The sequence below is a fragment of the Daphnia pulex genome, chromosome 3 (genome assembly GCF_021134715.1).
Source record: "Daphnia pulex isolate KAP4 chromosome 3, ASM2113471v1".
In the NCBI taxonomy this organism is placed as follows: Eukaryota; Metazoa; Arthropoda; class Branchiopoda; order Diplostraca; family Daphniidae; genus Daphnia; species Daphnia pulex.
The window spans coordinates 1,593,883-1,621,003 of NC_060019.1; the positions used below are offsets into that span (position 1 = coordinate 1,593,883).

The 27,121-nt window shown below is 37.8% G+C and overlaps 8 protein-coding genes and 1 long non-coding RNA gene across 15 annotated transcripts; 5 read left to right on the plus strand and 4 right to left on the minus strand.

Moving 5' to 3' along the window:
• Window positions 1-1,710: 1,710 nt before the first annotated feature.
• LOC124190995 lies at window positions 1,711-5,624 on the minus strand. Its single transcript, XR_006873222.1, has 5 exons — window positions 5,490-5,624; window positions 5,259-5,413; window positions 5,096-5,194; window positions 3,652-3,765; window positions 1,711-1,985 (listed from the first exon to the last, which is right to left on the minus strand). It is a non-coding gene; the product is annotated as an uncharacterized LOC124190995 (long non-coding RNA).
• LOC124190980 lies at window positions 1,768-4,711 on the plus strand. Its single transcript, XM_046583879.1, has 7 exons — window positions 1,768-1,979; window positions 2,045-2,568; window positions 2,634-2,746; window positions 2,813-3,048; window positions 3,103-3,614; window positions 3,691-3,797; window positions 3,881-4,711. Exons 1-7 carry the CDS (start codon window positions 1,768-1,770, stop codon window positions 4,601-4,603), a joined length of 2,427 nt encoding a protein of 808 aa, XP_046439835.1. The 3' UTR covers window positions 4,604-4,711.
• A 116-nt stretch (window positions 5,625-5,740) lies between the features above and the next one.
• LOC124190982 lies at window positions 5,741-8,056 on the plus strand. The gene is made up of 3 exons (XM_046583883.1): window positions 5,741-7,085; window positions 7,155-7,307; window positions 7,371-8,056. Exons 1-3 carry the CDS (start codon window positions 5,741-5,743, stop codon window positions 7,841-7,843), a joined length of 1,971 nt encoding a protein of 656 aa, XP_046439839.1. The 3' UTR covers window positions 7,844-8,056.
• A 247-nt stretch (window positions 8,057-8,303) lies between these two features.
• On the minus strand, window positions 8,304-11,027 carry LOC124190983 (CXXC-type zinc finger protein 1-like). Of its 2 annotated transcripts, none has more exons than XM_046583884.1 (12): window positions 10,856-11,027; window positions 10,604-10,740; window positions 10,482-10,525; window positions 10,374-10,420; window positions 10,056-10,304; window positions 9,829-9,990; window positions 9,638-9,769; window positions 9,467-9,571; window positions 9,268-9,405; window positions 9,065-9,200; window positions 8,815-8,999; window positions 8,304-8,753 (listed from the first exon to the last, which is right to left on the minus strand). In XM_046583884.1, exons 1-12 carry the CDS (start codon window positions 10,859-10,861, stop codon window positions 8,382-8,384), a joined length of 1,713 nt encoding a protein of 570 aa, XP_046439840.1. In that variant the 5' UTR covers window positions 10,862-11,027; the 3' UTR covers window positions 8,304-8,381. The 2 variants fall into 2 exon arrangements, with proteins under 2 accessions (XP_046439840.1, XP_046439841.1); XM_046583885.1 differs by having other exon boundaries at window positions 9,829-9,987; window positions 10,856-11,022.
• A 32-nt stretch (window positions 11,028-11,059) lies between these two features.
• On the plus strand, window positions 11,060-12,218 carry LOC124190992. The gene is made up of 4 exons (XM_046583903.1): window positions 11,060-11,192; window positions 11,268-11,403; window positions 11,470-11,727; window positions 11,804-12,218. The coding sequence occupies exons 1-4, from the start codon at window positions 11,091-11,093 to the stop codon at window positions 12,175-12,177; spliced, it is 870 nt and encodes a 289-aa protein (XP_046439859.1). The 5' UTR covers window positions 11,060-11,090; the 3' UTR covers window positions 12,178-12,218.
• Window positions 12,219-12,296: 78 nt separating this feature from the next.
• On the minus strand, window positions 12,297-14,367 carry LOC124190993 (protein Star-like). Of its 3 annotated transcripts, XM_046583907.1 has the most exons (7): window positions 14,044-14,367; window positions 13,910-13,954; window positions 13,547-13,695; window positions 13,312-13,481; window positions 13,053-13,243; window positions 12,759-12,975; window positions 12,297-12,692 (listed from the first exon to the last, which is right to left on the minus strand). In XM_046583907.1, exons 3-7 carry the CDS (start codon window positions 13,671-13,673, stop codon window positions 12,552-12,554), a joined length of 846 nt encoding a protein of 281 aa, XP_046439863.1. In that variant the 5' UTR covers window positions 13,674-13,695; window positions 13,910-13,954; window positions 14,044-14,367; the 3' UTR covers window positions 12,297-12,551. The 3 variants fall into 3 exon arrangements, with proteins under 3 accessions (XP_046439863.1, XP_046439862.1, XP_046439861.1); XM_046583906.1 differs by having other exon boundaries at window positions 13,547-13,954; XM_046583905.1 differs by having other exon boundaries at window positions 13,910-14,367.
• A 4,014-nt stretch (window positions 14,368-18,381) lies between these two features.
• On the plus strand, window positions 18,382-20,298 carry LOC124190990 (compound eye opsin BCRH2-like). The gene is made up of 8 exons (XM_046583897.1): window positions 18,382-18,554; window positions 18,624-18,739; window positions 18,815-18,987; window positions 19,062-19,163; window positions 19,246-19,385; window positions 19,451-19,717; window positions 19,776-19,898; window positions 19,966-20,298. Exons 1-8 carry the CDS (start codon window positions 18,426-18,428, stop codon window positions 20,080-20,082), a joined length of 1,167 nt encoding a protein of 388 aa, XP_046439853.1. The 5' UTR covers window positions 18,382-18,425; the 3' UTR covers window positions 20,083-20,298.
• Window positions 20,299-22,011: 1,713 nt separating this feature from the next.
• Window positions 22,012-23,873, plus strand: LOC124190989 (compound eye opsin BCRH2-like). Its single transcript, XM_046583896.1, has 8 exons — window positions 22,012-22,148; window positions 22,218-22,333; window positions 22,409-22,581; window positions 22,654-22,755; window positions 22,829-22,968; window positions 23,028-23,294; window positions 23,354-23,476; window positions 23,547-23,873. The coding sequence occupies exons 1-8, from the start codon at window positions 22,020-22,022 to the stop codon at window positions 23,661-23,663; spliced, it is 1,167 nt and encodes a 388-aa protein (XP_046439852.1). The 5' UTR covers window positions 22,012-22,019; the 3' UTR covers window positions 23,664-23,873.
• A 109-nt stretch (window positions 23,874-23,982) lies between these two features.
• LOC124190984 (PC4 and SFRS1-interacting protein-like) lies at window positions 23,983-27,114 on the minus strand. 4 transcript variants are annotated; one of them, XM_046583887.1, is made up of 11 exons: window positions 26,838-27,110; window positions 26,400-26,553; window positions 26,232-26,339; window positions 25,891-26,040; window positions 25,539-25,775; window positions 25,366-25,476; window positions 25,001-25,303; window positions 24,872-24,937; window positions 24,673-24,799; window positions 24,544-24,602; window positions 23,983-24,482 (listed from the first exon to the last, which is right to left on the minus strand). In XM_046583887.1, exons 1-11 carry the CDS (start codon window positions 26,972-26,974, stop codon window positions 24,354-24,356), a joined length of 1,581 nt encoding a protein of 526 aa, XP_046439843.1. In that variant the 5' UTR covers window positions 26,975-27,110; the 3' UTR covers window positions 23,983-24,353. The 4 variants fall into 4 exon arrangements, with proteins under 4 accessions (XP_046439843.1, XP_046439842.1, XP_046439845.1 ...); XM_046583886.1 differs by having other exon boundaries at window positions 26,232-26,342; window positions 26,838-27,106; XM_046583889.1 differs by lacking the exon at window positions 25,891-26,040 and having other exon boundaries at window positions 26,838-27,114.
• Between the last annotated feature and the right edge of the window lie 7 nt (window positions 27,115-27,121).

A 27,121-nucleotide genomic window follows, 5' to 3' on the forward strand; every position in this document is an offset into this window, starting at 1 on the left:
GAGGGTAAATTCCATGTGGATATCAGTGAAAGTGAAAGTGCGGAAGTAAAAGTGTGAGTGCATTGCCAGTGCACCTGGGCAGTGCACTCTTTTTATTAATTAAGAGGATGCGGATGCTTTCCTTTTTAAAATATTTTGGCTCAAATTATGCCACACACAAAATTGCAAACCATTAAGCTAAATAAGATTTTGGGAATGTACAGTTCCCACCAGTACTATTCGAGCCTGTGCCCAGCTGGCCCTACCGGCGACAACTTTTTCTGTTATTAATAATATTGATTGTTTTAAAATGAATTAAAAACCATAGTCATTACCGCGAGAGGGGACAGCTAGGTATGCGCGTGAGAAAAACGAGTAAGTCAACAATCCTTGTTACTGGTGAATGTCTATATAAGCTCGAAATGAAACTTCTGAAAGAAATAGGAGACTTTACGGCAGGCTATTTGAATCTAGGCGAAATGGTGAAAGCAATCCATAAATAACTTTAGAAAATAATCATACCGTTCTCTAGGACCATAGAGTGTCCCAAAAAGTGAAACTGATAAGAAATTACGATAGCGAAATAAGGGATCAAGGGTAAAATAAAACAAAAGCTTTATAACAGTTTGTCAGCAGAGCAACCGAATCATTTATCTGGTGATTTGGTGCTACAATACGGGGGTTGGCAACTCAAAATTTGGGTGTACGAGGATTCAGAATCTCAGAGATTCCGAGAGATTCTAGAGATTCTGAGAGATTCTGAGAGATTCTACGAGATTTTTGCGAGATTCTGAATCAAGTTTTCCCCCAAATTCCGCTAGGGGCGCCACTAGTCCTTGGCCCAGTTTCTGTACAGAAGTATGCACTATGTTACGTAGTGGGCGTAGCTCCGTTTTGGCATGCTCTATACAGCTTATAGACATGTAGATCGTATTATCTTTAAGATAATTTACTGATAGGAAAAGGTACTAAATAAATTTTGTAGTTTCAAGTAAGATGAAGAAATCTGTCTGATAGTTAGAAATTTGAGAGGTTTGAATTAAAAGTCCAGATTATTAATTTTAAAATAAAATATACGGGGAAAATTAACTTTAATTGCTGGGAATTAATGGCATATTATCAATAAAGTTTTTTTAACCGTAAATTTTTCCCACCCCATCCTCCATTCATGAGTAGATGAAAAAATGTGCACGCCACCCAGCGGTGGGAAAAAGGAGGGAAATTTAAGAATATTTAGCGCAACCCATATTTTTACATTTTGAAGTATTTCTAATGCATTTTTTACAATTGGAGCTTTTCATAGACCAAATTCACAAAATATCTGGAATTTTAGACGGTTTTGGGGTAGTTTAAAGTTAAAAAAGGGGGTAAATTTAGTGAGATTCTGGAGATTCTACGAGATTCTATGGGATTCTACGGGATTCTGTGAGATTCTGAAGATTCTACGAGATTCTGAAGATTCTATGAGATTCTTAAGATTCTGGAAAGATTCTTAAGATTCTGACAAGATTCTGGCTAGGGTGTACGAGGATTCTGGGGAGTTGCCAACCCCCGCTACAATAGTAAAAAAATAAAGATAAGGAAACAGAAAGGTACACACAAAGTGTGATAAAATGTCTAGAAACGTCTAGAAACGCTCTCGTACATAGCGACCAAACCGTATTTCTCTTTCTATATTTGTTGGTAGCAAGTAAAAACTTGTAAAAATTGAGTTATCAATCCATTTTTCAATTCACGTTAATAATTTTATTTCAAAAACTGCTTAGTCAATCGGCCAGCTGATTTGAGATGGAATTTGAATGCAGCAAAACCGTTTTAGGTAGAGGAGGATTTGGGATCATCTTCAACGGTTTCTTGGGACCAAATCGCGAACCAGTAGCCGTTAAACGACTTATGCTGGAGGATGTTGATGGCAGCGAAAAAGAAGAAGAAGCTCTGCGAAACTTGAAACATCCAAACGTTGTCAAATTACATCACGTCCAGAGCGACTCCAGTTTCAGGTGCGCCTTTTAGACATTAGATAATTCTAGCATTAGAAATCCAATAAAAATGTTAACTCTATTAGATATTATGCTCTTGAATTGTGTGAAGCTTCGTTGGACAAGTTATTCCTCAAAGACGGCGACCCCAAAAAATGCTGCAGGCGAATGCCCCCACGAGAAAAAGTTCTTTGCCAATTAGCCACGGGATTAGAATACATTCATGAAATGAAAATGGTCCATCGTGACATCAAACCACAAAACATCCTCATCTGGGTGAATCCCCAAAAAGAAGAAGAAGTCTTAATGAAATGGGCTGATTTTGGACTAAGCAAACGAGTCAACGAGAGAGGATCTTTTTCTATAAGTGGAGTACAAGGGACGAACAACTGGTTGGCACCAGAGCTACTGAAAATTCTTATGCAAGAAGACGAATTAACGGATGGTTCAGAAGGATCATCTTCACGTCAACGGGGAACTGTCAAGAGTGATGTTTATGCAGAAGGCCTCGTCTTCGGTTATTTCTATTTAGACGGTGAACATATTTTCGGGAATAGCCAAACGGACATAGCTAATAACATATTGAAGAATAATACCGTAAATATCAGCAGTAAGTTTCCAACAGTATATAAATCAAATACTTTTCGGTCTCTTAAAATGCCCCCATTTTTTTAGAGATTCAACCACCGCATGTTCACGATCTCATCGTGAAAATGTTGTCCAGCGTACCAGACAAAAGAATCACTTCTTCGGAGGTTGTCGAATTTCTTAGAGAGTACAAAACTCAGGTAAAAATAAATAAGTCAGAAAATATATTAAAATGGAAGAAACCGTGAACCCATATAATTGGTTAGGCAAAAAGGAATGTGCTACCCGGCAGCATGTTAGAAATCAATTCCGAAAAGGTTATAGAGGAGGCAGGTTATGGCATCTTATTCGAAGGTGTCTGGGGAACAACTCGTCTTCCGGTTGCTATTAAGCGGATGCAATCAATCCACGTATTGGGACAGAAACAAGAAGAATCCTGGCTTGGTCTTAGTCACGACAACGTTGTCAAACTATTTCACGCAGAAAATGACTCGAAATTCAGGTAAATCTATAACATGATTCGAATCAAGTTAATTATTAATTTAAAACACAATAGATATTATGCGCTGGAACTTTGCCAAGCATCGCTGAATCAGATTTTTCTGAAAGACGGGGATCCCAAAAAATATCGCGGGCCAAAGCCTCAAACAGAAGAAGCTCTTTACCAATTGGCTATGGGATTGGAATACATTCACGAGAAGAAACTTATTCACTGCGATCTGAAGCCCAAAAATGTTCTTCTCTGGACGGGAAATTCGTCTACTGTTATGAAATGGACTAATTTTGGATCAAGTAAAGAAATCGACGCAAAAGGAACTTGCCCCATCAACGAAATCAAGGGAGGATTAGACTGGCTGGCACCCGAAATTTTAAAGGCGCTCGAAAACGAAGAGAATCAGTCGGAAAATCTTGCACAATTACTGTGGGAATGTTGCACCTTCAAGAGCGATGTCTTTGCCGAAGGACTTGTTTTCGGATATTTTCTTTTAGGTGGTCTTCACCCTTACGGCTCGGTTTCACGAAATATTCAAACAAACATCAACCAAGACAAACCAGTCAACATGTCAAGTAAGTTGGTATGCGGGAAAATACATGAATAACTTACATTTTCAAAACGAACGTCTTTTTCTTGCGTTTTCTCCAGAAATCCCGACGTCTCCTATAGGTGAGTTGACTTTGAAAATGCTGGCATACAAACAGGAAAACAGATTGACAGCTTCTGAAATAGTCGAAGAATTTGGAGATATTCGGGTAACGAATTACGTAATTGTCATTAAATGCAAAACTTCTATAATGATATTTGTTTTGTTTTTTTTGGTATTATGGGGTGACAGAATTCTCGACAAAAAGAAACGGAAAAGATGCTGTTCAATCTGTGTACAGAACCAAACCCAAGTTTGATTAAAATCAAAAATTTAGTGAATCAAGGCATCAACGTCAACTGCCTCAATCAGCATGGATTGACTCCTCTGCTGCAATTATTAGCTAACGGTGAAGCCTACCATCAAGAAGATTTTGTCGAAATCGTTCGCTATTTTGTCGAAAAGAAAATCAATTTGAACGCAAAGAACGCATACGGAGAAAACGCTCTTCTCAAACTGATTGCCCAGTATCCAAAAGACGATTTGATCGACATTGTTCAACTTTTCATCGATAACGGCATCGACATTAACTGCAAAAACAAATACGGCACTAATATCCTGCATTATTTGTGCGAGTACTATTCACACGAAAATTTAATCGACATCATTCAACTTTTGATTGAACAGAAAGTCGAAATCAATTGCATTCACGATTACGGATACAACGCTCTTCCTGTCTTACGTCGCAATTATAACCACGAAAATTTGCAGGACATAATCGAACTTTTGATTGAGAACGGAATCGAAGTTCATTGCAACCCCTCCAACGACGGCAACGCCCTCCAAATCTTGTGTAAAGTTTACAAGAAAGAAAACTTGATGGACATCGTTGGAATTTTGAGTAAAGGAGATAAAAGAAAAGAAAATCCACATAGCGGTTCTTCGTCTAGAGCAACGAAAAGGAAACACAAGTAGCTTGATTGAAATAAATGAAACTTTTATTGTTTACTTAGTGAACCGCTGTAGAATAAACTATATGAGAGAAATTGCGTTGCAAATAAACGTATTAGGTTTTGGGGTCTATTATTTTTCTTAATGACTCATTTGGATTGAAAAGTTGCCTTTCGTACGCACTACATTCGCTGTTAATTTCGGAAATCAGATAATCAAAACGCTTTTATCCTTTCACTATTTAAATTCTTTAGATAAAAAGTTAAAATCTAATATCAATTGACGAGTTTCATTACTAAACAAGTTTTTCAAGTAGATTCCTATCTGGATGAATTTAAAATAGTCACAAGAATGGATACTCGAGTAGATAGAAATGTAATCAATCATTTAATTGACTGAGAGAAGAATGGATAAAACTGTTATGCAAATAATTCACTAATCTTATTCCTTTTTCCAATAAACTAAAGGAAGGAAAGTTACATGACGATCGAAAGGGCAGTGAATGCAAGCACTTACATTAAGAAGACCTGCGATGACGTTGTTGATGTTCCCCTCGTAATAGGAAATCTAGGAAATAGTTGCATGTCTTATGCCACCAGATAGATGTCCTTTCTTCTATAATGAAACTGAAACATTGATTAATACTGGAATTTAAATTAAACAAGTTAAATATTTTTACCTGGATGGGAAGATGTATAACATCGTGGCGGGACTGGTGGCTACGTGAATGTAACAACTCTGTTCTCATATATATGCTTCATCAGTCTCCCCCGCAGCAGTGTTGTTATTGATTGCTTCCCAGAATACTACTCACTAAATTGAAAGTGAGAGTATCTAAACATTTGACACAAAAATGACATAAATGACATATTTAACTTGCAATATTTAAAAAAAAAATTATGATTCACACCAAATAAAATATTTAGAAAGGAGAAACTCCCATTAAATATTTTGAATGATGAGCGGAAACCTAGCGGCGTGACCCTATTCAGTATAGACACAGTCAACAACAGGGAACAGTTGAAACTTGACCGTTCTCAACGACAGTAACTGATTATTTCGTGCTCCATCGTGCTCCATTTAACATCCCATTCGACTTTTAATTGCTTTTTTAAATCTTGGAAATTTCAAAATAAAGAAGAATTCGCACACACGACTAAAATGTGGACTACGTTATTCGTCTCGATTTTGGTACTGGTGAATGTCTGCCCATCCAACACTTCCAAAATTTCGCCATGGACTAAACTGCAAATATCTCCTACTGAACTTTGCTCTATGCCCTACGGCAGTTTTCGAGTGAACATTTACCAACACGCAAGCAATAACAAAAGTGACCAAAGCAACAACAAGTTTTTCTACGCTCCCATCGCCCTGCTAGATCACCAAAGTGCCGTCAGTCAATTCAACAACATCACGATGCTCCAGGAGATTCGATTCCGCATTGAAATGTGGAACGATATCGTCGAAAGCGAAGTGGTGAAGTATTTAAGCAAAGTAGTCGATCACGAAGTTCAACCTCATCAAGTGCAAGTGATACCCTTCGAGAAGGTGGTACTCGTCAGTACAATACCACCAAAAGCTGATTCTTTAACCACCAATTGGCTGCCTTTTGAATTCCACAAATCACTGCCATTTTCTCTTTCGTGTTTCGAACGAAATGTTTGCGACCAACTCGCTCAAGACATGCGCTCCAAACCCGAACAGTTCAACTATTTAAAATTTCTCTTCAGTTGGACGTGTCAGACTACGGAAACTAAGGACACAGTCATCCGCATGGAAAATGTCATTTCGAGTCAAATGGTTAACAAACTACAGCGAAGATTCAGTCAAGACACAAAAGAAGTTTTCCTGACTGCCAATGACGAGAAGCAACTTTTAGCAGAAACGACAACTAATGTCTTGATGGATACTTTCAAGGACTCGGATATCGTTTCACCTCACTCGGGACGGGTTGTTTATAACTCGTTGAACAACTTGCTCTTCTCTTCCACGGCCACCATTAAGGATCAAAGCGATTGGGACTTGGTCTTTTGGACAGACGACTTTTACCGACCGGATAAAACTTCGGACACGTTGAACAAAATTTTTGAAAAAATGAACACGGAAGGACAAGAAAAGTTGCGGAGGTTGTATCACCATGCAGATAAAATAGACGGCGAAGTGGCAAAGTTCATCGAGTTATTTGCAGATGAAGCAAACTCTACTAACGAATTATACCGTCACGGCTCAACGACGAAGGAGGGTATCGAAACATTTTATCGAGAAAGTAAAGACCACGTCATCTGGGCTAGTGATAAATTCATTCCCAAACTGCTGTCGCTCAATAGATTTAAACTGGCACAGTTAAGAGACCAACTATCGCTGCAATATCGTAAAGTGTCTATCCGTTACACCGCCGCCGCCCTGTCGATCCCTATGAATTTCGCCCAAAATGCTGACATGACAGTCACAGACGAATGGCACAGTCTCAAGCTCAGCGTAGCCAATCTGACAAAAGGATTATTAGGTAAGAAATGGTAATGCTAAATGCATCTCAATAAAAACCTATCAAGTATGTTGCGATCCAAATGAACAGGAAAAACAAGCGCAGAGAACTTCGACAAAATACCTAGATCTTGCGACGATCTTCGGAGGATCGGACACACCCATAGCGGATTGTATTCGATTATGGGAGCTCAAACGGTTAAAAGCGTCTATTGCAACTTTACAAAGCTTTCCAGTGATGCGGGTATAAAGCTCAATTATATTATAATCAAATTACGGATCTATTTATTTGAGTCAACCTTTGCAGATTTCCAGAAATTGATTGGATTTTTAGACGTCAAGTCATCGCCAACTTATTTCTTCGTGCAGAGAAAAACCAAGTTTGGGAAAAAAAATATTCCTATTCCTTTCGAAGTGGAAAGACTAAACACAGGAGGAGCCATGAACTTGGAGACAGGAAAATTTACAGCCCCTGTATCAGGAACTTATTTCTTTTCCTTTTCAGGAGTGATGGTATTTGGTTCAACATATCAGTTTATCAATATGGGATTATATAAAAATGATGAATTAATGGGAGCTGGTCATTCTGATGAGAGTAGTCAATCTGAGATGCTATCCTTACAATCGACACTCAATTTGAAAAGAGGGGATGAAATATGGTTGCAGATTTTTAGCATGTCAACATCAGGAGGGGGCATACGTGGAGATTATTTCAATAACTTTAATGGCTTTCTCTTACAGGAAAATATTGTTGAAACATATGGGAATCTTACATTATAATTAAGTTAAACTGCAAGTGGAAGCAAAATGGAGGCTGAATTTACTAATGCAGAAAACAATTTCTATAAATTAAATAATCTAAGTGGACAACCGGCTCAGACAAAATCTCTAAGAATATGCTGTAAGAAAATAGATCGTGCTGCTTACCAAATATGTTGGCTAAAGTTAGCTTAAAAAAAAGTCACAAGTTTAAAATAAAAATATGTCATTGTGCATCCATTTCAGATTCACTTTTCAGGTGTCAAACCACACAAAAGACTAAAATTCCAAAATAAGTAAATAACCCTTTCCCTCTTCCTGCTGCTGCGAATAACATGCGTGGTTGCCACATGAAAATGCCATTGGCAATGACGGGAAAAGCTTAAAAAAGTGGCATGAAATTTGTTTTAAATAAATGTCATGAGTAGGCCTATAAACCGAGAATTAAACTACAAATTAGAAATTGAATATCAAATCGCAGTAACAATCAATCAATGAAATTTATTATCACCACAATAGGTTCGGAGATATTCCTCACATGATGTAAACAAAATCAACCTTAAGTATCGTCTTCCATGGCAAGTTTTTTATTGGCTGCTGCATAGGCCTCAGAGCTGTCCGAGGTAACACCAGTTTGACCAGCGTACTGTTGCTGCTGTTGTTGCATTAATTCATGATTGAAAGTTGAATGAAGTATGAGCGGTAAAAGTCCAGCGCGCTGCGCCATGGCAGTTCGGATTTGACGTTCTTTTTCGAATAGTTCATCGAGTTTCAGCCACTGGCGAACTCTTTCCATGTCAATCTCGGCTCTTCTTAGCTTCTCCCAATTGTTGTGCTTGACGCACTTTTTCTTCTGAATCAAGCAGAATTCGCCAGTTTCATCAAAGACGTTCCGTACCGACGGATACCCGCATACATCAGTGTCATTGACCTATACAAAAGGAGACGTCACACTTCATAGATTCGAACTTAATATATCTTGAGAAAATTACCTTGGGATCTTTACAATGCTCCGGACATAGAACACGAAGTCGTTTGCAGTAAGTTCGGTTATTTGGATTGTAAAAGTCGCAAAACATGTTGTTGCCTTCTATCTTCGTTTGGAAGATTGAACCAAACGAAGTTTGACTTTCGTATTTGTTGAAACATCGCTCCATGTGCCGAATGGCATTGGTTTCTAAACAAGTATATTAAAAAGGAATATGATTTTTGACCCTAACTATCCAATGATCATTTACTTACGTGTAACACCGATGCCGCAAGTAACGCACTGAACAGTGGCCGATTCCGTTTCGCCGTCTCCACCTTCATCTGCTTCATCGTCAGAGTTTATGTCTACTGTAAATTTTTTCGCCTTTGCTGTTATTACGTCCAATTCCTGCATTGGTATCAACATAATCTTTTAGATACATGCCAGTAAACTTAACACTATGATAAAACTCAACCTTTTGTTTGAGATCTAGTTCTTCCAAAGCTTCACGGGCATCGGTTTGCTGTTTACGAATTTGTTCCAACTCTTTCTTGTTCTTCTCTTCGGCTATACAAGGTGTTAAGCCCCACTCTTGAATGCGTTGAGGCAAAATCTGTACGAAAACGACATTTTCCCACGGTTTTTTTATTTACAAAACTATTAAAATAACTAACCTGATAAATACGAGTAGTAGCCAATTTGAGACCACATTGGTCACTGCAATATTTACTTCCAGGTCGGGAAGCGTTGATGCATTGGGGACCATAACAGTGGATAACCTGAAATTGTGTTGATAATAACAATAAATTACCACATAAAACCATTTAAGAAATAGTATGCTTTACTTTTTGTTTATTCCGAGCCGGAGATTTTTCAACTTCGCTTTCACCTCCAGAATCTGTCGACGACGTAATTCTCTTTCTGCGGCGATGTTCCCCAGTAGTCGCAGAGGAACGGTATCTCCCCTTTGTTTTTTCCTGGAACAGAAATTTTAGTTAAAGGGAATGAAATTGGAAGTGAAGTAAAAATAAAACACCTTTTTATTGGTTGAATGTCGAGATGGTTTAGGGGCTGGAACAGGAGGTTTCTCTTTCCGAAGACTTGGCTCCCAGACGTCATCGTCGGAATAGTTTGCTTCTTTCAGGACAGGTTTTACCACAGGCTCATCTTCTTCAGATTTTATCTCGACTTTCTTCTGCTGTAAATATTTAATGCATTTTTAGTAATTATTTTATGCGTAAAATTTTTAAAATTGAGTAATACCTTTGGGGCGAAGGTAAGACAGACTCGATATTTACATTGTTGACGAGATTTCCCTTTACAGGCGTCACACTTGTTACAGTTATCTACTCGATAACAAGCGATACATTCACCACAATGGGGATATTGTGGAGTAGATTCCTTCTTTTCCTGTCGTTTCTTTGCTTTTTTTGCTGCCTCTTCCTTTCCTGCCTGTTCTAATTTCTTTTGTTTGTACTTGATTGTCAAACTGGGATCCCTTTGTCTACATTTCTAAAAATTAATCATACATTTTTTAAAAATAAAATAGCAAAATACAGAAATAAAAAATCAATGCATTACTGGACAGAAGAACTTTTTTATGAAGCGGGACTCTTCCTCAGTAATATCTAGTCAAATTTAAGCATGTTCCAATTACATTATTTAGTTATGTTCAGATATACAATATACCTATGCAGTCTCCATGATACCAATCTTCACAATAGTCACAACCACTGAATAAATAGAAAATTTGATGCATAAAATATATTTTTAAAATGAAAAAAACTAGATTTAGTTTCTAGAAGACTTACATCATAAATCTACTAGCATCAGAACTACGGCAGATGCAGTAAAGTTGTTCTTCAAGACCATGTTCTTCTTGCCTCATCATAAGGTCAATTTTAGATTGCCTCTCCGGCAATGTATGGTGTTTTGATATGTAATCTTTCTATAGATTTAAAAAAAAAAGAATGACTTTTAACTCCTATTCAAAAGTTGTTCATAACAGAATGAAGGTAACAGTACTGAACACGTAGGCCTAAATATACACGTAGTTCACTTACCGACATTTTTAGGAGGTAGGTTAGATAATCAAACAACTTGAAACGGTGAATTACTAAAAGTTCTTGATACTAGCGAAATTTGATTCAATAACGTGCGGATTCAACTCTTTTTAAAAAGTGTCTTTCTTTCCTTGTTGTCGAATTGTGATCTGTCAACAAGCTGAGCTGAGTGCTAACTGGCGAGGAGATAGGGAACTGCTATTAAAATCGTACTAGCTTATTTGATCGCTGGTAGATGGCAGTCGATGGTTCAATTGTCAACAATTCACAATATTTGCATTTGATAACAACACCACGTTATTGTACTCAGAATCCTGTTTTTCACTTACGTATAAAGGTAAAAAGCAGTTAGCAAATAGCTTAGTTTAATTTACCTTTTAATTATTTATTGACCATTTACTGTCGTGAAAAGATGGCCGAGTTTTATTGTGCTCATTGTAAGGTCCAAATGAACTCAAAATCTCAGTGGGATGCCCATGTAATTGGTGGGAAGCATATGAGAGCTGTTACAATGAATCAGCCCCTAGCAGTTGACATGTCAGCAGCAAGTATAAATTCAATTTATATTGTGTGTTTTGATACCAGCATTCAATATGTTCATTTTTTTTACATAGTTGTCTTGCCCAATGGAAATTTCAAATGTAAAAGCTGTGATGATTTCGAGTGTTGTGGTCACATACCTTTTGAGCAGCATTTGATAGGAAAAAAGCATTTGAAAAACGTCCAGCGTGGCAAAGAGTCCACTCAGTTTAACACAGCTGTCAAGTCACCTCTTTATGGTCAACGGCAACCAACTGCTCCTCTAGTTCACTCTCCACCAGCAATGAATAGTGGTTCCTTACCAATTGCATTAGCCGATGTGTCTTCAGCATGTAAAGTCTTATTCACTCCACACAAGTCACCAGAAAAAATTGCATTAGCTGTAACATTTATTTGCTTTATTTTCAGTGTTGCAACCTGATGGATCATACAAATGTAAAGTTTGTGTTGACTTTACTTGCTCAGGCCCTATACCCATGCAGGATCATTTGAATGGAAAAAGTCATTTAAAGAATTTGAAAACGTTTCCTGGCAGAAAATTAGCGTTTGAGCAAATGACCATTGCTGCTCCTACGTCTGAAGTCAATTACCGTCAGAGTTCGTTAACGGTCGACGAACGTATTGAAAAAGCGTGGAACCACCAGACAATTTGCGGCTACAACTACGATGAGTTATTTTCTAATCTGTCTATCGAGAAGAAGATTGAAGAGTTAAATCCACATTTTGCGTTTATCGGTAAAGATGATCCTATGCCCAATTTTGTCAAGTACTTGAGTATGTGATTAGTGTAATTTCAAAAAAAAAGCACAATCGATCCATTTTATATGCTATCTCTTTGTTGTTTACGCTTCGGCTGTTTCGCTGGACTAAGAGCACGTTGAAAGAAAACCAAGGAAAGCAATTTTTGTATATGAACTATATTGGCCAACTTTGAAGAATGATAATAAAACTGTTTGGAAAAAACATTAGTCTTCTAATTGGGCAGGAGTGAGGAAACAACAGAGTTTTTGTTCCATCCAGGAAGCTTTCGGCTTTTCTTTGGAAAAATGCCAGAGCTAATTTGTTGCTTGCTCAGTAAAAATGTGGTAACACTCTAGCAGCTTGGGGGATGCATATCCGATCGCTCGTGAAACAGCCAATAACGCTAGATTCAAGGCTAAATTTTGTTAAAAATGAAATCGTTTGCGAGCCAATTTGGGTCGGTGACTTCTTTGACCACTTCATAGCCCTGCAACGTCATATATTCCCTAATCTGGTCTTTACCCTCTTTGTCATGGATAAACTCGACTGACAGGGTCTACAAACGTAATAAACAATTGTTAATAAATATCTACATGAAATATATTTTGCTTTTAAAGTATACCTGAATTCTGACATTATTCCACGGTATGGTTTTCAGAACAGCTAATTCGTCGCCTTCAATATCTAAACTGAAGTAGTCTACTTCAGTTCGGTTGAGGGCTGCAAGGATAGAATATATTGGGAAGCATTGGACTTGGACGCTTCCCACTCGATTCTGATCGTCGAGTTGGTTTTGAGAGATTCTTCCTTGATTGAAAGCCTGTTTGAATACTACAGTTCTGCATACAACAAACAAATATGAAAGGCTCATTATTAAAGTGCTTGTCAAGCTTGTAAAAAGTGTGTCAATATTTACTTAGGACTGGAGGAGGTACTAAGGCAAGCAGGAACAGTCCATGCTCGACGATTTTTCTCTTGAACTTTCAAGAAGTTTTTGGGGTCGGCTTCAATCAAAACGCCTTCCCAACCTAAATTTCGTTCCATAAACAAAGTGTTTGAACGAAGTTCGCCATCCAAGGCACCACATTCCACAAAAAAGCCATTCTCCTGTTGGGCAACAGTACAATAAACATTGAAACATGCGAACAACCTTTCGTGATAAACTGTTATTGTACCTTATTTTTCAAGATTTCAAGTATACTTTGAGCTTGCCCCATGGAAGGATTTGGAACCTCTGGTGCTTCAAGACTAAGCTTATTTTTAGATGGAGGGTGTAAGTATTGGCCACGCAGTAAACTTAATATGCAGGGGTCATCTTGATCCATAACTGCTGAATTCACATTTTCTGAAAATTTGAAACGAGAATTAGTTTGAATTCATCTTTAATAAATGAGTGACACATTACAACACCTGTATTGCATACCCCACTATAGTGAGGTTTTCCTTGGGAATGACTGGACTGGTAGTATATCAATATCACACAGGCAAAACACACCCCCATGAACAACACAACAGGTCGCTTGAGAACTGGACTCATTTCGAGAGAAAAGGTTTGACACCTGGGCAGTAACGGATTAATAAACTTTTGCAGAGTTGTTATTGCACTTGAACGTGATGACAAGCTAGAAATGTCAGTTAGCTAAAATGCATTCCTTATTTAAAGTTAAAAGTGATAATTAAACACCACAGCAGAGTCTTCATTGGATTAATGCATAGCACGAAATACACAGGTGCGGAGAGGGTAACACTTATTAGAGAGAAAGTTTCTCTTACGACGAGCGAAAATTGGCAGACGGATCTCCATCAACAGCCCAGCTGCTGAAAAAAAAATTTCTTTACGTAGACTTCACTTTTATCGCCAACTGAACATTACACTCTCGATAGTTGAATCACAAAACGATTGATACCTTGGAGCAGAAATATGATACACACACACACATAAAGACAGGTACTACTGAACGAGATACGTGTGTGTGTGTGCCTATGTACAGAGAACGTATTGGACTCGACTCATAACGTACAGTGGCACACAAGAACTGTTTTACAGGTGAGCTTTCTAAAGAACAAACATTAATACAGAATATGAGATACAAAGCAACAAACTGAGCCCGAGTGAAAGTGACAATTGCTTCGCGGTAGAGTACGTCGACTACGGCCCGCAAAACCAGTGTGTACTAAGTTGTTCCTCAACAACCAAAAGAGGGGCGGACTTGCAGCACAGAAGGCGTCGCCAAGTTTTGAAATAAAAATTCTGGAAAAATTGTTGGAGAACCAATTATTGCCAAATAAACAAATAAAAAACTTAAATGCTAGTTGTTTTAACAATATATAAAAGAAAACTTTGGTCACGCTAATCGAAAACTCTATAAAAACAAAATTGCAGTTAATTGCAACTTAGTAGCAATAAAATACGGATGGAGTATTTTATATCTTTATTCACATTGTTTTTGATAATAATGTGTTTGCGAAATAATCGTATCTTTTAGGATTAACTAGAGAAAACATTTACACGTGTGAAATTGGGTTTTATTTACGCTCGTCGATTTCGATCAAAATTCATCAAACTGGTTCTCCATTGTTTACGTTCGATCTTCCGATTCGACCAAATAAAACTAAAAAAGCGATTTCCATAGTCTCCTTAATTTTTAAGAGGAGGAGATTCAGATCATTACCGCAACCATTTCTTAAAATAACTTCTTTCTCTTATTAAATGGGGTGATTGAACGATCATGGTTGGCTACATTAAGGAAAAATAAAATTCGAATCACTAGACTCAAAAGTGGTTCTGGTGTTGTATTGCAGCACGATTGTTGAAACAACGCCACAGGGCTCCTTTTTTTCAAAAATATAAAGCGATCATAATGTGATCGTCATTTTTTTTTTATTCAACAGAAATTGTACCTATTTCGAAATTTCTACTGTCATTCCTTGTAAAGCAAAACGAAATTTTTTTGCTCTCTCGGAAAAGAACGAGAACGTGACCGACCTGATTTGAATGCACAATGTCATTAAAATCAAAAGTGTGTATATCAATCTTTCATTTTTTATTTTTTTTTATTCTTTGAAAAGTGACTTGAGGCTATCAACATAATAAATATTCGTTGATGAAGCACCGGCCGGTGCGCGGTCATTGCTTGTCGAGTTAGACAGTTTGTTCAACCCGAGAATTTTTCACCGGGGGGTTACAGCAACCAACGTGATGGTAAAAAGAAAAAAAGGCGTTTACGCTACACTGATTATTACCACATGGCTGTGTTGAGCCTGTGTGGTGATCAACATTCTTCGACGTATGTGGATAGAAGCGGAGGAGAGAGTAAGCCGGTGTTACAACTTTTTTAAAATTTTGGCAAGAACTCGTCGTTCGACTTGTTGGGAAAGTGAATCAGCATAATGCCTCCTCTCTCTGTTGAAACAAAAGTGCCGATCTCGTAAAATTTCTCCCTAGCGACCGAAGATCTGTCAGGGATGTATAGCGCTCTTTTCTTCTTCGACTACACGCCTGTTTGAAGGACAGACAAAATAATAACAACTGCGCCTTTTTTTTACTTTTCGGCTTTCTAAATACCGCCGTTGCTATGTCCGTTTTTGAAATATGTGGGCCGATTATTTATGGTGAACGAATTCTAAATTAAAATGTCTGTTTGGTTATCACGACCTCATTCAGATCGCCAAAAACATTTTCTCCGTTTGGGCGAAAGATTATCACGATTTCGATGGAAAGGTCATGAATACAGGGCGGTGCCCTGTTGGCAATTTCTCGTCGGAGAAAACGCGTTGGTGGCCGTGAGCATTTCACGATGCTGCTGATGTCATCTTCCCCGAACGCACCAGACTCGTTTAGAAGGAACAGAATGGAAAGAACTTTCTTTCAGATTCTTATCGACAAGAGTTATAAATATTTATGAGCACCTGCAAAACTTGGCCTGTCCACTAAATCCCGCCGAAAAGAAAAATAAATTTGACAAAATTTAAAATTATACCTTTCAACGGGCCATAAAACGGCCAAGTCAGGCCTGGAGCGTGTATCACATTTGTCAAAAAAACAAAACAAAAACAAAAAAAAAAAAAAAAAAACAACTTTTACTAAATTGACACCTGGTAAGTGAAGAAATTTGTGTCGAAATAATTTTCACCACTTCACGGTAAGTTACCGATGAATGAAACATTTCATCATGTGAATTTCGTTTGTTTTCCTTATCAAAATGATATCGGGCATTTCCCGCCTTATTATAGTGGGTCAACTAAAGTTTCTCTAATTGTTCGACAACCCATTCTTAGCCTTATTATTTATAGACGGTCACCGTTATAAGGTTCCCAGACGACTGGTGCCCGCCTTTCTTGAAGTAGTTAGCCAACAGCGATACACTCACTCCTCTATAATAATTATTTCCGCTAGCGAAGAATCGCTTCGAGTTAACGGCACCAGGTGTCTAGACACGACTTGACAGGTATTGAGTAACAGAAATTGCCCACGCACGGAAAAGTTCACCTATGACAAAAACAAATTTTTCTTGAATCCGCACTGGAACAGCGTAAAAAGAAAACCCGGGGCTAAAAACCTCCCAGTAAAGAGAGTTTTCAGAGTACATTTGATATTTTTCTTTTTTTTTAAGGAGGAGATTAAAATAAACAGAAGCAACAGCTGCGTCTGTGTTTCGTTTTTCAAAGTCGATGGGCCGTACACCTCCCGACAATTTGACAACGAATAACATAAAAAAGGGGAAAGAAAAAAAAGAATAATAAAACGTACATTGAACCTCCCTATAGCTCGATAGCTTTGCTAACCGAACCGGAACTGACAGCTGGAGGAATAAAAAAGGAAAAAAAAAAAAAGACAAAAGTCAAAAGAAAATTTTAGATTTTTTGAGATACAAAAACTAAATTGTATAGGAGGAGTCGGTAAGCTTTGATATTAACTGTGAGAAATAAACCACGAACTTCTATTGTAATACGCTCCTACGAAAAACTAGTACATTACGTGAATCATGCAATGAGCGTACCTTTTTTCACCTCTCCAAAGAAATGCAATATCGCCTGCTAAGATTTCTTCTCACACATTTCCTTATTTCACTGCTCTCGTTCTCATGTTAAGTCACCGATAGTAAACAAATGATAATGCACAAGTGACAAAGTTCATGAACGTGGAAGGTAACGACGTTCTTCGACTTTGTATTGATTTCTTATCATTTGTTTGATATGTCGGCATTCATCCACCCGGATTTGAACTTTTGTCGAGACATATTTTGTATGATAAGACCTACAAATTAATCAGTACGTAAATAAATTGCGTGTTTCCCTTATTGCTCAATCCAACACTGTACAGAAATAGTTTTATGGTAGAAACAAGGAAAATAAGAGCCCAGACGCGTGGTCAAACAGACCGTGGATAATCTTTGTCGACGAGAGCATTAATAAAAAACCTCTGGCATCCCGACAGATTATCTACGAACTCAAAGACCACATATTTGAACTTTACCAAATTCAAACACACTTATCTATACTTGTTTTAAAAGGTTAACTGGGTGGGGCAAATAAACGCAAATCTCGTTAGTTTCCAATAAAATTAATTACTAAAGGTGAGAAGGTATAGAGAAGAGCAGGTATAAATAAAGCCAGTAACCTGAGCGCTAATGTAGACCAACAACGAGTCTCAGTCCAAGTACAGACGCAATTTCGTGCGTCTGAACACGTTAAATTACACGCATTGTTTACTGTACGTCAAATTTCTGTTTAATTTCATTAAAGCTTGAACGACTAAGTAAATCAAATTCGGACACCTTCGCAGAACTGTGACATACTACTGCTAAAATGACGTACCGGGTTAGCTTTTGGCGTTTACAAAAAACTTTGCAACCAGAGGGGCTGTTATATGAGACAAAAAGTATAGTCCTTGACCCCTTAACACGTACTCAAGAACTAAACAAGGTAAACGGAGCTTAGACCTCCGATAGATTGTTGATTTGATTTCCCTAAAAACCTGTATTCACCATTAATCATAGTTTAACCTCTATACTAACAAACGAATAATGTTGTTAGTTTACTCTGCAGCCTGCAGAGATATATGTAAAGAACAAGTGGAGCGACTGTTAACTTTGTGGCAAAGTTTCGGTACAAGCAAAGACGTAGGTCGAATCCTCAACACAAAAAGTTTTGAGCTAACAAACCAGCGTTTAACTTTCTCTCGAAATTAACTTTCATTCGATAAAGAGAAATGAAACTTAACTTTTACCTGCATTTTTTAGAAATTTGATTTTCATCCATTTTCTTTACAGCTTCATACAGGAAAAAAATGAATCCTAGTTTGAGTTTCAATACCACTCTCATCCGGTCTGCCCGGGCAATCCAACCAAATGTCCATTTTGGATATCCGCCCGGAGTCTCTCTCACCGACTTTGTCACCGACGACATGAAGGCTTTGGTATCGTATAGTAACCTGCAAATAAATGAACCAATAATCTTAACCTCAAATGTAAATGACATAAACCAGATTCACCCTCATTGGAGCAAGTTTCCGCCTGTCAACCCCATGTGGCATTACCTTTTGGGAACCATCTACATCTTCCTGGGGGTGGTTTCTCTTTGTGGTAATGGAATTGTCATCAGGTAAAAAAATATTAAAAATTCTAAATTATTCAAGAATTTGACACAATCCGCTGGTACCTTTCATATTTCTTGCAGCTTGTTCACCAAAACCAAAGGACTTCGCAGCACAGCCAACATGTTTGTCGTCAATCTTGCATTTTCCGACTTTTGCATGATGATCTCCCAGTTCCCCATGTTTGTCCACAACTCTTTCAATGGTGGCATTTGGCTTTTCGGCCCAGCGGCCTGTGAGCTTTACGCCTGTTTGGGTATGATATAACCATTTTAACTTTTAGTTTTCATCGAGTGTCCGTTGTTATAATGTTATAAATGGAACCTACAGGAGGCGTTTTCGGAGCTACTAGCATATGTACGATGGCTGTTATCGCATACGATCGATACAACGTCATTGTCAAGGGCATGGCCGGAACTAAAATGACATCCAGTAAATAAAAAAAAAAAAAAAATATATATTCAACTGTGAACATCAAAACAATGGAAATTATTGACCATACCTTGATTATTAGAACGGGCAGCTACCCTGATCGCTTGCTGCTGGATTTACGCCACTGGGTGGTCCATCACACCATACTTCGGCTTCGGTCGTTACATTCCGGAAGGAATTTTGGACTCCTGTTCTTTCGATTACCTTACTCGAGATGAACAGGTAAAATCGTACCTCGTGTTAATCTTGAATTCACTATTTTATAATCCTGTTATTTCTTTGAACAGACTAAAGCCTTCGTACTTTGCCTTTTTATCTTCTTGTACTGCATCCCGTTGACCTTTATTACCTGCTGTTACTACTTCATCGTGAAAACCATCTTTTTTCACGAGAAAACCCTTCGTGACCAGGCGAAGAAGATGAACGTTACCTCACTCCGATCCAACGCTGACAGTAACGCAGCTTCTGCTGAAATTAAGATCGCAAAGGTCGCCCTTTGCAACATCGCTTTGTGGGCGGCAATGTGGACTCCTTATGCCGCAATCGTCCTCAAGGTATATAAATTCTGTTTAAAAAAATAGAAAATGTAATGACAACTAACTTTCATCACAGGGGATTTTCGGAGACCAATCAACTATCACGCCGTTAGTAACAATTTTGCCGTCCTTGATTACCAAATCAGCATCCATCTGCAATCCAATTGTCTATGCTATTTCTCACCCGAAATTCCGATTGGTATTTGCTGCAATATTATTGCTAACATGAAATCAACACTAAATAATTTAAAATGTTAACTTTTAAGGCATTGCAAGAGAAATACCCGTGGTTCTGCATCAACGAGCCAGTCAAATCAGACAACGAATCCATCTGCTCCACCAAGACCGGAGTATCCAGCAGCAGTACTACTGAATCTACATAAAGAAAAACTTATTAAAACATCATCTTAAATGCTCGGAACTTACCCTGACGACCCCATATAAAAACGGAACTCTCGATCATGATAATGACATATGTTTAAATAGCCATTTGTTTTCTTTTCTTACCATAATTCAGTCGCTTTAAATCCTCAGTTTGTTTCAGCCATGTAGCAATGAAAAAAGTTTAGCTCGAGCAAATATACACGCATTCAAAGTTATTTCCATTTTAAGTATAATTACTTTAAGCTAGAACAAAACATTTAACACATAAACCGGTCTCCTACAACTAATCTACTATTTAAACGGTGCAAAATGTTAGGTCGATTACTTGTATCATGATTATTTATTCTTAACAGAATTTAATTTAGCGCTTGACTTTTTCAAATAACAGTACTCTCCACAAATTAGCCATTATAATAGTTATCTAATCCCCATTGACCAAGGAAATATTTAAAAAAAACTAGAACTTAGAACCCCATTGATGATGCGCCAAACAAACTATTCTTGATTGAATAGTTATTATATTCCTCGGTTTAAAAGATAGATCGAAAACAAAAGAAGCGAATCACGAAAAAGAACGAGCAAACAATTTTTCACGGTTAAATTATAAGGAGGGTTTCTACTTAATTAGTTGTCAAATTGGCTATTGGAGGGTCATCGATGGTTCCGGTAGCCATGGGTTCTTCAGAAGCAGCAATTCTTTGTCAGGGTCTTTAGATTTCTTACAAATTAACGTTAAAGGTAACGACCTTCTCCTACTTTGTGTTGATTTCTTATTATTTGTTTGATGTCAGCATTCATCCAACCGAATTTCACCTTTTGTCGAGACATATTTTGCATTATAAGACCTACAAAATAATCACTACCTATAAATAGCGCTTTTCTCTGATTGCTAAATCCAACATTGAAAAGAAATAATTTGTTGGTAGAAACAAAAAAAAAAAGAGACCAGGGGCGTGGTCAAACAGACCGTGGATAATCTCGTTCCGCGAAAACATTATTAAAAAGCTCTGGCATCCTGACAGATTATCTGCGTACTCAACGGTCAGAAATTAGAACTTTACAAAATTCAAACACACTTATCTATACTTGTTTTAAAAGGTTAACTGGGTGGGGCAAATAAGCGCAAATCTCGTTAGTTTCCCATAAAACTAATGACTAAAGGTAAGAAGGTGTAGAGGAGAGCAGGTATAAATAAAGCCAGAAAGCTAAGTGCTAATGTAGACGAACACCGATTCTCATCCAAGTGCAGACACAATTCCGTGTGTCTGAACGCGTTAAATTACGCCCATTGATTGCTGTACGTCAACTTTCTGTTTAAATTTATTAAAACTTCGTACGAGTAAGTAAATCAAATGAGGAGGACCACCTTTGTAGGAGTGTGACATTTTGCTGTTAAAATGACGTACCGGGTTCACTTTTGGCATTTGCAAATGTGGATCAGTTTTAATTAAATTCGCAACGAGACGGGCTGTTATGATGCACAAAGGATAATCCTTGGCCCCTTAACACGTACTCAATAATAGCTAAACAAGGTAAACGGAGTTTCAGACATCCGATAGATTATCCAGTTGACTTCCTAAAAAACCTGGCTTCACCGTTAACACAGTTTAACCTATGTACTAACGAACGGATAAGATAATCTTGTTAGTTTACGGAAAATCTAATTTAATAACTACCACTGAAAAGAGATGCAGCCCGCAGAGGTATATAAAGACCAAGTGGGGCGACTGTTAACTTCGTGACAAAGTTTTGGTGCAAGCAAAGACGCAGGTCGAATCCTCAACACATCCAGTTTTGAGCTAGCGAACCAGCGTTTAACTTTCGATCAAACTTTACTTTCACTCGCTAAAGAGAAGTAAGGAAACTTGACTGTTACCTGCATTTTTTAGAAATTTGATTTTCATCCATTTTCTTTACAGCTTCATACAGGAAAAAAATGAATCCTAGTTTGAGTTTCAATACCACTCTCATCCGGTCTGCCCGGGCAATCCAACCAAATGTCCATTTTGGATATCCGCCCGGAGTCTCTCTCACCGACTTTGTCACCGACGACATGAAGGCTTTGGTATCGTATAGTAACCTGCAAATAAATGAACCAATAATCTTAACCTCAAATGTAAATGACATAAACCAGATTCACCCTCATTGGAGCAAGTTTCCGCCTGTCAACCCCATGTGGCATTACCTTTTGGGAACCATCTACATCTTCCTGGGGGTGGTTTCTCTTTGTGGTAATGGAATTGTCATCAGGTAAAAAAATATTTAAAATTCTAAATTATTCAAGAATTTGACACAATCCGCTGGTACCTTTCATATTTTCTGCAGCTTGTTCACCAAAACCAAAGGACTTCGCAGCACAGCCAACATGTTTGTCGTCAATCTTGCATTTTCCGATTTTTGCATGATGATCTCCCAGTTCCCCATGTTTGTCCACAACTCTTTCAATGGTGGCATTTGGCTTTTCGGCCCAGCGGCCTGTGAGCTTTACGCCTGTTTGGGTATGATAACCATTATAACTTTTAGTTTTCATCGAGTGTCCGTTGTTATAATGTTATAAATGGAACTTACAGGAAGCATTTTCGGAGCTACTAGCATCTGTACGATGGCTGTTATCGCATACGACCGATATAATGTCATCGTCAAGGGCATGGCCGGAACTAAAATGACATCCAGTAATTTTTTTTTTTAATTACTCATCTGTGTACATCAAAACAATTAAATTATTGACCATACCTTAATTATTAGAACGGGCAGCTACCCTGATTGCTTGCTGCTGGATTTACGCCACTGGGTGGTCCATCACACCATACTTCGGCTTCGGTCGTTACATTCCGGAAGGAATTTTGGACTCCTGTTCTTTCGATTACCTTACTCGAGATGAACAGGTAAAATCGTATTGAATCTTGAATTCACTATTTTATAATCATGTTATTTCTTTGAACAGACTAAAGCCTTCGGACTTTGCCTTTTTGTATTCTTGTACTGCATCCCGTTGGCCTTTATTACCTACTGTTACTACTTCATCGTGAAAACCATCTTTGATCACGAGAAAACCCTTCGTGACCAGGCGAAAAAGATGAACGTTACCTCACTCCGATCCAACGCTGATAGTAACGCAGCTTCCGCTGAAATTAAGATCGCCAAGGTCGCCCTTTGCAACATCGCTTTGTGGGCGGCAATGTGGACTCCTTATGCCGCAATCGTCCTCAAGGTATCTAAATTCTGTTTTAAAAAAATAGAAAATGCAACGACAATGATCTTTTGTTACAGGGGCTTCTCGGAGACCAATCTACTATCACGCCGCTAGTAACAATTTTGCCAGCCTTGATTGCCAAATCAGCATCCATCTGCAATCCAGTTGTCTATGCCATTTCTCACCCGAAATTCCGATTGGTATTTGCTGCAAAATTTTTAATAATATGAAATCAGCACTTAACATTTTAAAATGCTTTTAACTTTTAAGGCATTGCAAGAGAAATACCCGTGGTTCTGCATCAACGAGCCAGTCAAATCAGACAACGAGTCCATCTGCTCCACCAAGACCGGAGCATCCAGCAGCAGTACTACTGAATCTACATAAAGAAAAACTTATTAAAACATCATCTTAAATGCTCGGAACTTACCCTGACGACCCCATATAAAAACGGAACTCTCGATCATGATAATGACATATGTTTAAATAGTCATTTGTTTTCTGACCATAATTCAGTTGCTTTGAATCCTCAGTTTGTTTCAGCCATGTAGCAATGAAAAAAGTTAAGCTCGGGCAAATATACATGCATTCAAGGTTTTTTCCATTTTTTAAATTCAAATTACTAAAAAAAAAAATTAAACAAATGAATCGGTCATCTAGAACTGATTTACAATTTAAACGGTGCAAAATCCAAAATGTAAGTCGATTTCTTGTATCAGGATTATTTATTCTTAACAGAATTTAATTCAGCGCTTGACTTTGACAAATCACAGTGCTCTCCACAAAAAAGCCATTACCTTGGCCGCACGGATGCCCACCCAACAAAACTTTAAACGATAATGACCAGTTTCAAAGTTATCTTAACCCCGTTGACCAAGGAAATATTTAAAAAACCAGTACACTCCCATTGATGATGCGCTAAACAAACTATTCTTGATTGAATAGTTATCCTATTCCTCGGTTTAAAAGATAGATCGAAAACAAAAGGAGCGACTCGCGAAAAAAAAACGAGCAAACAATTTTTCACGGTTAAATTACAAGGAGGGTTGCTACTTAATTAGTTGTCTCTTTCAAATATTAGTGGCTACTGGAGGGTCCATCACCGTTGGTTCCGGTAGCCATGGGTTCCTCAGATGCAGTAATTCCTTTGTCAGAGTCTTCAGATTTTTTAGCTCCATCTTCAGTCTTGATAGGCTTTGTTAATTCCTATGACACAAGTTAATTTTTATTAATACGACAGGTAAAATTAGTTCAAAATTCGATTTACGTTTTGAGAAGTCGTTTCGGATTCGGTCGACGGCGGATCAACTGTCTTTTTCTTCTTCACTGCAAATTCAAGAATAATTAAAATGGAATTTAATGCCGATTGAAGATTGTGAATGTTATAAAAACTTACTAGAAGGATCTTCAGTCAAACGGACAAGACTATCGGCACTCAGATTTTTACAGTCTTCCTTGAATTTTTCCAAATGTTCGGCAAAATTGTCCCAAAAGTTTTGGCCTTCAGGCGTCAAAAACAACAACTAGAAAGAAAGAAAAAATATTGAGAATTTTGAGATACAAGAAAAACCTTAAATGAAAATCAGAATAAAAACCTTGAATTTTTCATATATCATGGACGCCTTGCTACGGATAAGTGCGGATTTTTCTTTGTACATGGCCTTTGTAACAAAAAATGTTAGATCACAAAGTTTCAACTTAAACACAACAGAATAAAACTCTACCTTCTGTTCTTCTGTATGTTCGGAGCTTTCCTTAGGGCCAATATAACGCTTCAGTTTTAGAATAGTCGTAACAATAAAAGGGTGTTTCTTCAACATCAAAGGAGCCATTTGGAGGGAATAGAGTTCATCTAAAGCTGTGATAGCCGCCACACAATTTGGTCTGTTAACACTGATGCTCTCTTTAATGCGATAATCCAACTCGACTAGCCGACTCTCTGTTTTTAGCCAACGAAGTTTGGTCTTCTTTTTCTCATCTAGTATACGATTAGACTTTTCCTGTTGGGACTGTGTTACTTGGTTGACCTAAACATTTTAATATTATCGATTTTGATCTTAACAACACATCATTTTATGTAATAGAATACCTTGACTTCAATTTGGGTTTTAATTCCTTCTGGCAACGTAGTCTGGTTAACACTTTCCTTGACTTTTGCAGCATCCCGACTGTTTTTACAATTCCACTCCACACGAGATCTCTATTAAATACACCGCAGCTTGAATTTTTAGTTACAAATATGGACATTAATTAAAATTATACCTTTTTAATTTTAGGAGGAGCTTTTACTTCTTCAGTTATGTGATTGACTTCCATCTTTTCTGAAGGCGCTCGTTCTTCATCTTCGTCATCACCTTCGACTTCATCCGTATCGACCTCGGAATGCTGTTGGTTGCTATTATTCGAACTCTCAGTGTGTTGATCTTTAGTTTCCACCGTTTCTTCAATAGTTTTAACTTTGGGTTTCCGTTTGTTTGCAGGATCTTCAGTTGCTTCTTCCTAAAGTGGGGAAAAAATGCAGTTATTAATATGAGGCTACAATTCTCCAACTACAAGAAGATTAGCAAATAAAGCATTCGAAAAGCAGACATCAAGAGTTGGATTATCAACCAACCTGTGACGGTTGGGTGATTGCGAGCGAATCGGACAAAAGGTTGTCGTGAGTGTCGTGAGCGGTTGGTTCGAGAGTCTCCTCGTCGGCAAACCGCTTAGGTTTAATTCGCCTCCCACTTCGACTAACTCGTTCGAGTTCCGTTTCCGATTCCTACTTACCGAAAGTATCCCGTTTCCACCACCAAACAGAAGGAAATGATAACAAAGAAAAGATGTTATAAGAATACCATAGTAAGGAATATTGAACCCAGAATGGAAAGCTATTTCACAAGTCTTAGAAAAAACAAATTACTCCTTCTAAAGGCTACTGAAACTAGATACCATACAATACAAATCACTCACCTGAATCTTCTCAATCTTTCGTTTATGTTTAAGAGGCAATTTCACAGGCTGTTCTTTGTTGTTTTCCTCCTTCTCTGATTCATTTGCTTCTATCGACATAGGTGGTGCCTGCTGAAAATAAAAATCTTATTTACAGCTTCTAGAAATAAAGATTCAATTAAGACATACTTGGGCTGGAGTAACTACATCATCTGCTAGTCCTATGTTTGGTCGATTCTCAATTTCCCATAGACCTTCCTTAAAACCTTTACGTTTTTGGGCCTTTCCAAACCTTTCTTTGTTTTCTTCATATGGAAACAGATCTTCACACTTCACTTGTGCTCTGAAATAAAATAGTATATGTTTCATTAGGAGACATCAATAACATAGTTCTGTAAAATGAACAGCAACAAAAATGTGTGGACGATAGTTGTCTGGTGAGTCAATGAGCAATAGATGTCAAACATTTACTTTGTTGTGTCATCAATTTGACTCTCCACCATTATTTAATTTTGGACTAACACTGATCTCAAATGTGTAATACTTTCAGGCATATGGGTGTCTATATGGAGTCCAGAATAACGAAATAAAATGTAATAGCTACCGGGATGGCGCGATTTTACTTACACTTCATACGTGCCATAGAAAAACACATTGTAGCGGGTCCTTCCAAGGACTTCGCATTTGCTGTCAACACGAGCAGGCCAGCAAGGATATCCACGAACTTTAGCAAAAACTCTATCTCCATGCTTGAAGCTCTCCATTCCAGAAATTTATTGAAAAATCCACGATTGAAAAAGAAGAGTAAAAAACTGTTGAATTGAAATGTTATGTGGTTCTTTTCCCCACCATGCTATACGATTTCAACGTCATCTGGTGTAAAATTTGAAAGCTGTTTGATTCGATTGTGT

Excerpts from the sequence above, each read along its gene's own strand:
- LOC124190989 (XM_046583896.1), top strand. The coding sequence starts at position 22,020 with ATGAATCCTAGTTTGAGTTTCAATACCACTCTCATCCGGTCTGCCCGG. Across the intron at positions 22,334-22,408 it reads GGTAATGGAATTGTCATCAG|CTTGTTCACCAAAACCAAAG; the intron begins GTAAAAAAATAT and ends TATTTTCTGCAG. Across the intron at positions 23,477-23,546 it reads CTCACCCGAAATTCCGATTG|GCATTGCAAGAGAAATACCC; the intron begins GTATTTGCTGCA and ends TTAACTTTTAAG.
- LOC124190992 (XM_046583903.1), top strand. The coding sequence starts at position 11,091 with ATGGCAGTCGATGGTTCAATTGTCAACAATTCACAATATTTGCATTTG. Across the intron at positions 11,193-11,267 it reads TTTTTCACTTACGTATAAAG|ATGGCCGAGTTTTATTGTGC; the intron begins GTAAAAAGCAGT and ends TGTCGTGAAAAG. Across the intron at positions 11,728-11,803 it reads AGCCGATGTGTCTTCAGCAT|TGTTGCAACCTGATGGATCA; the intron begins GTAAAGTCTTAT and ends CTTTATTTTCAG.
- LOC124190983 (XM_046583884.1), bottom strand. Across the intron at positions 9,770-9,828 it reads GACATTCAACCAATAAAAAG|GAAAAAACAAAGGGGAGATA; the intron begins GTGTTTTATTTT and ends TTTCTGTTCCAG. Across the intron at positions 8,754-8,814 it reads AGCATTGTAAAGATCCCAAG|GTCAATGACACTGATGTATG; the intron begins GTAATTTTCTCA and ends CCTTTTGTATAG.
- LOC124190990 (XM_046583897.1), top strand. The coding sequence starts at position 18,426 with ATGAATCCTAGTTTGAGTTTCAATACCACTCTCATCCGGTCTGCCCGG. Across the intron at positions 18,988-19,061 it reads TGAGCTTTACGCCTGTTTGG|GAGGCGTTTTCGGAGCTACT; the intron begins GTATGATATAAC and ends TGGAACCTACAG. Across the intron at positions 19,899-19,965 it reads CTCACCCGAAATTCCGATTG|GCATTGCAAGAGAAATACCC; the intron begins GTATTTGCTGCA and ends TTAACTTTTAAG.
- LOC124190993 (XM_046583907.1), bottom strand. The coding sequence starts at position 13,673 with ATGAGTCCAGTTCTCAAGCGACCTGTTGTGTTGTTCATGGGGGTGTGT. Across the intron at positions 13,244-13,311 it reads TTGAAATCTTGAAAAATAAG|GAGAATGGCTTTTTTGTGGA; the intron begins GTACAATAACAG and ends GTTGCCCAACAG. Across the intron at positions 12,976-13,052 it reads AGTACCTCCTCCAGTCCTAA|AACTGTAGTATTCAAACAGG; the intron begins GTAAATATTGAC and ends TGTTGTATGCAG.
- LOC124190980 (XM_046583879.1), top strand. The coding sequence starts at position 1,768 with ATGGAATTTGAATGCAGCAAAACCGTTTTAGGTAGAGGAGGATTTGGG. Across the intron at positions 1,980-2,044 it reads CAGAGCGACTCCAGTTTCAG|ATATTATGCTCTTGAATTGT; the intron begins GTGCGCCTTTTA and ends TAACTCTATTAG. Across the intron at positions 3,615-3,690 it reads CAAACCAGTCAACATGTCAA|AAATCCCGACGTCTCCTATA; the intron begins GTAAGTTGGTAT and ends CGTTTTCTCCAG.
- LOC124190982 (XM_046583883.1), top strand. The coding sequence starts at position 5,741 with ATGTGGACTACGTTATTCGTCTCGATTTTGGTACTGGTGAATGTCTGC. Across the intron at positions 7,086-7,154 it reads TCTGACAAAAGGATTATTAG|GAAAAACAAGCGCAGAGAAC; the intron begins GTAAGAAATGGT and ends CCAAATGAACAG. Across the intron at positions 7,308-7,370 it reads AAAGCTTTCCAGTGATGCGG|ATTTCCAGAAATTGATTGGA; the intron begins GTATAAAGCTCA and ends CAACCTTTGCAG.
- LOC124190984 (XM_046583886.1), bottom strand. The coding sequence starts at position 26,974 with ATGGAGAGCTTCAAGCATGGAGATAGAGTTTTTGCTAAAGTTCGTGGA. Across the intron at positions 26,554-26,837 it reads TTCTATGGCACGTATGAAGT|AGCACAAGTGAAGTGTGAAG; the intron begins GTAAGTAAAATC and ends ATTTTATTTCAG. Across the intron at positions 24,938-25,000 it reads AACATACAGAAGAACAGAAG|GCCATGTACAAAGAAAAATC; the intron begins GTAGAGTTTTAT and ends TTTGTTACAAAG.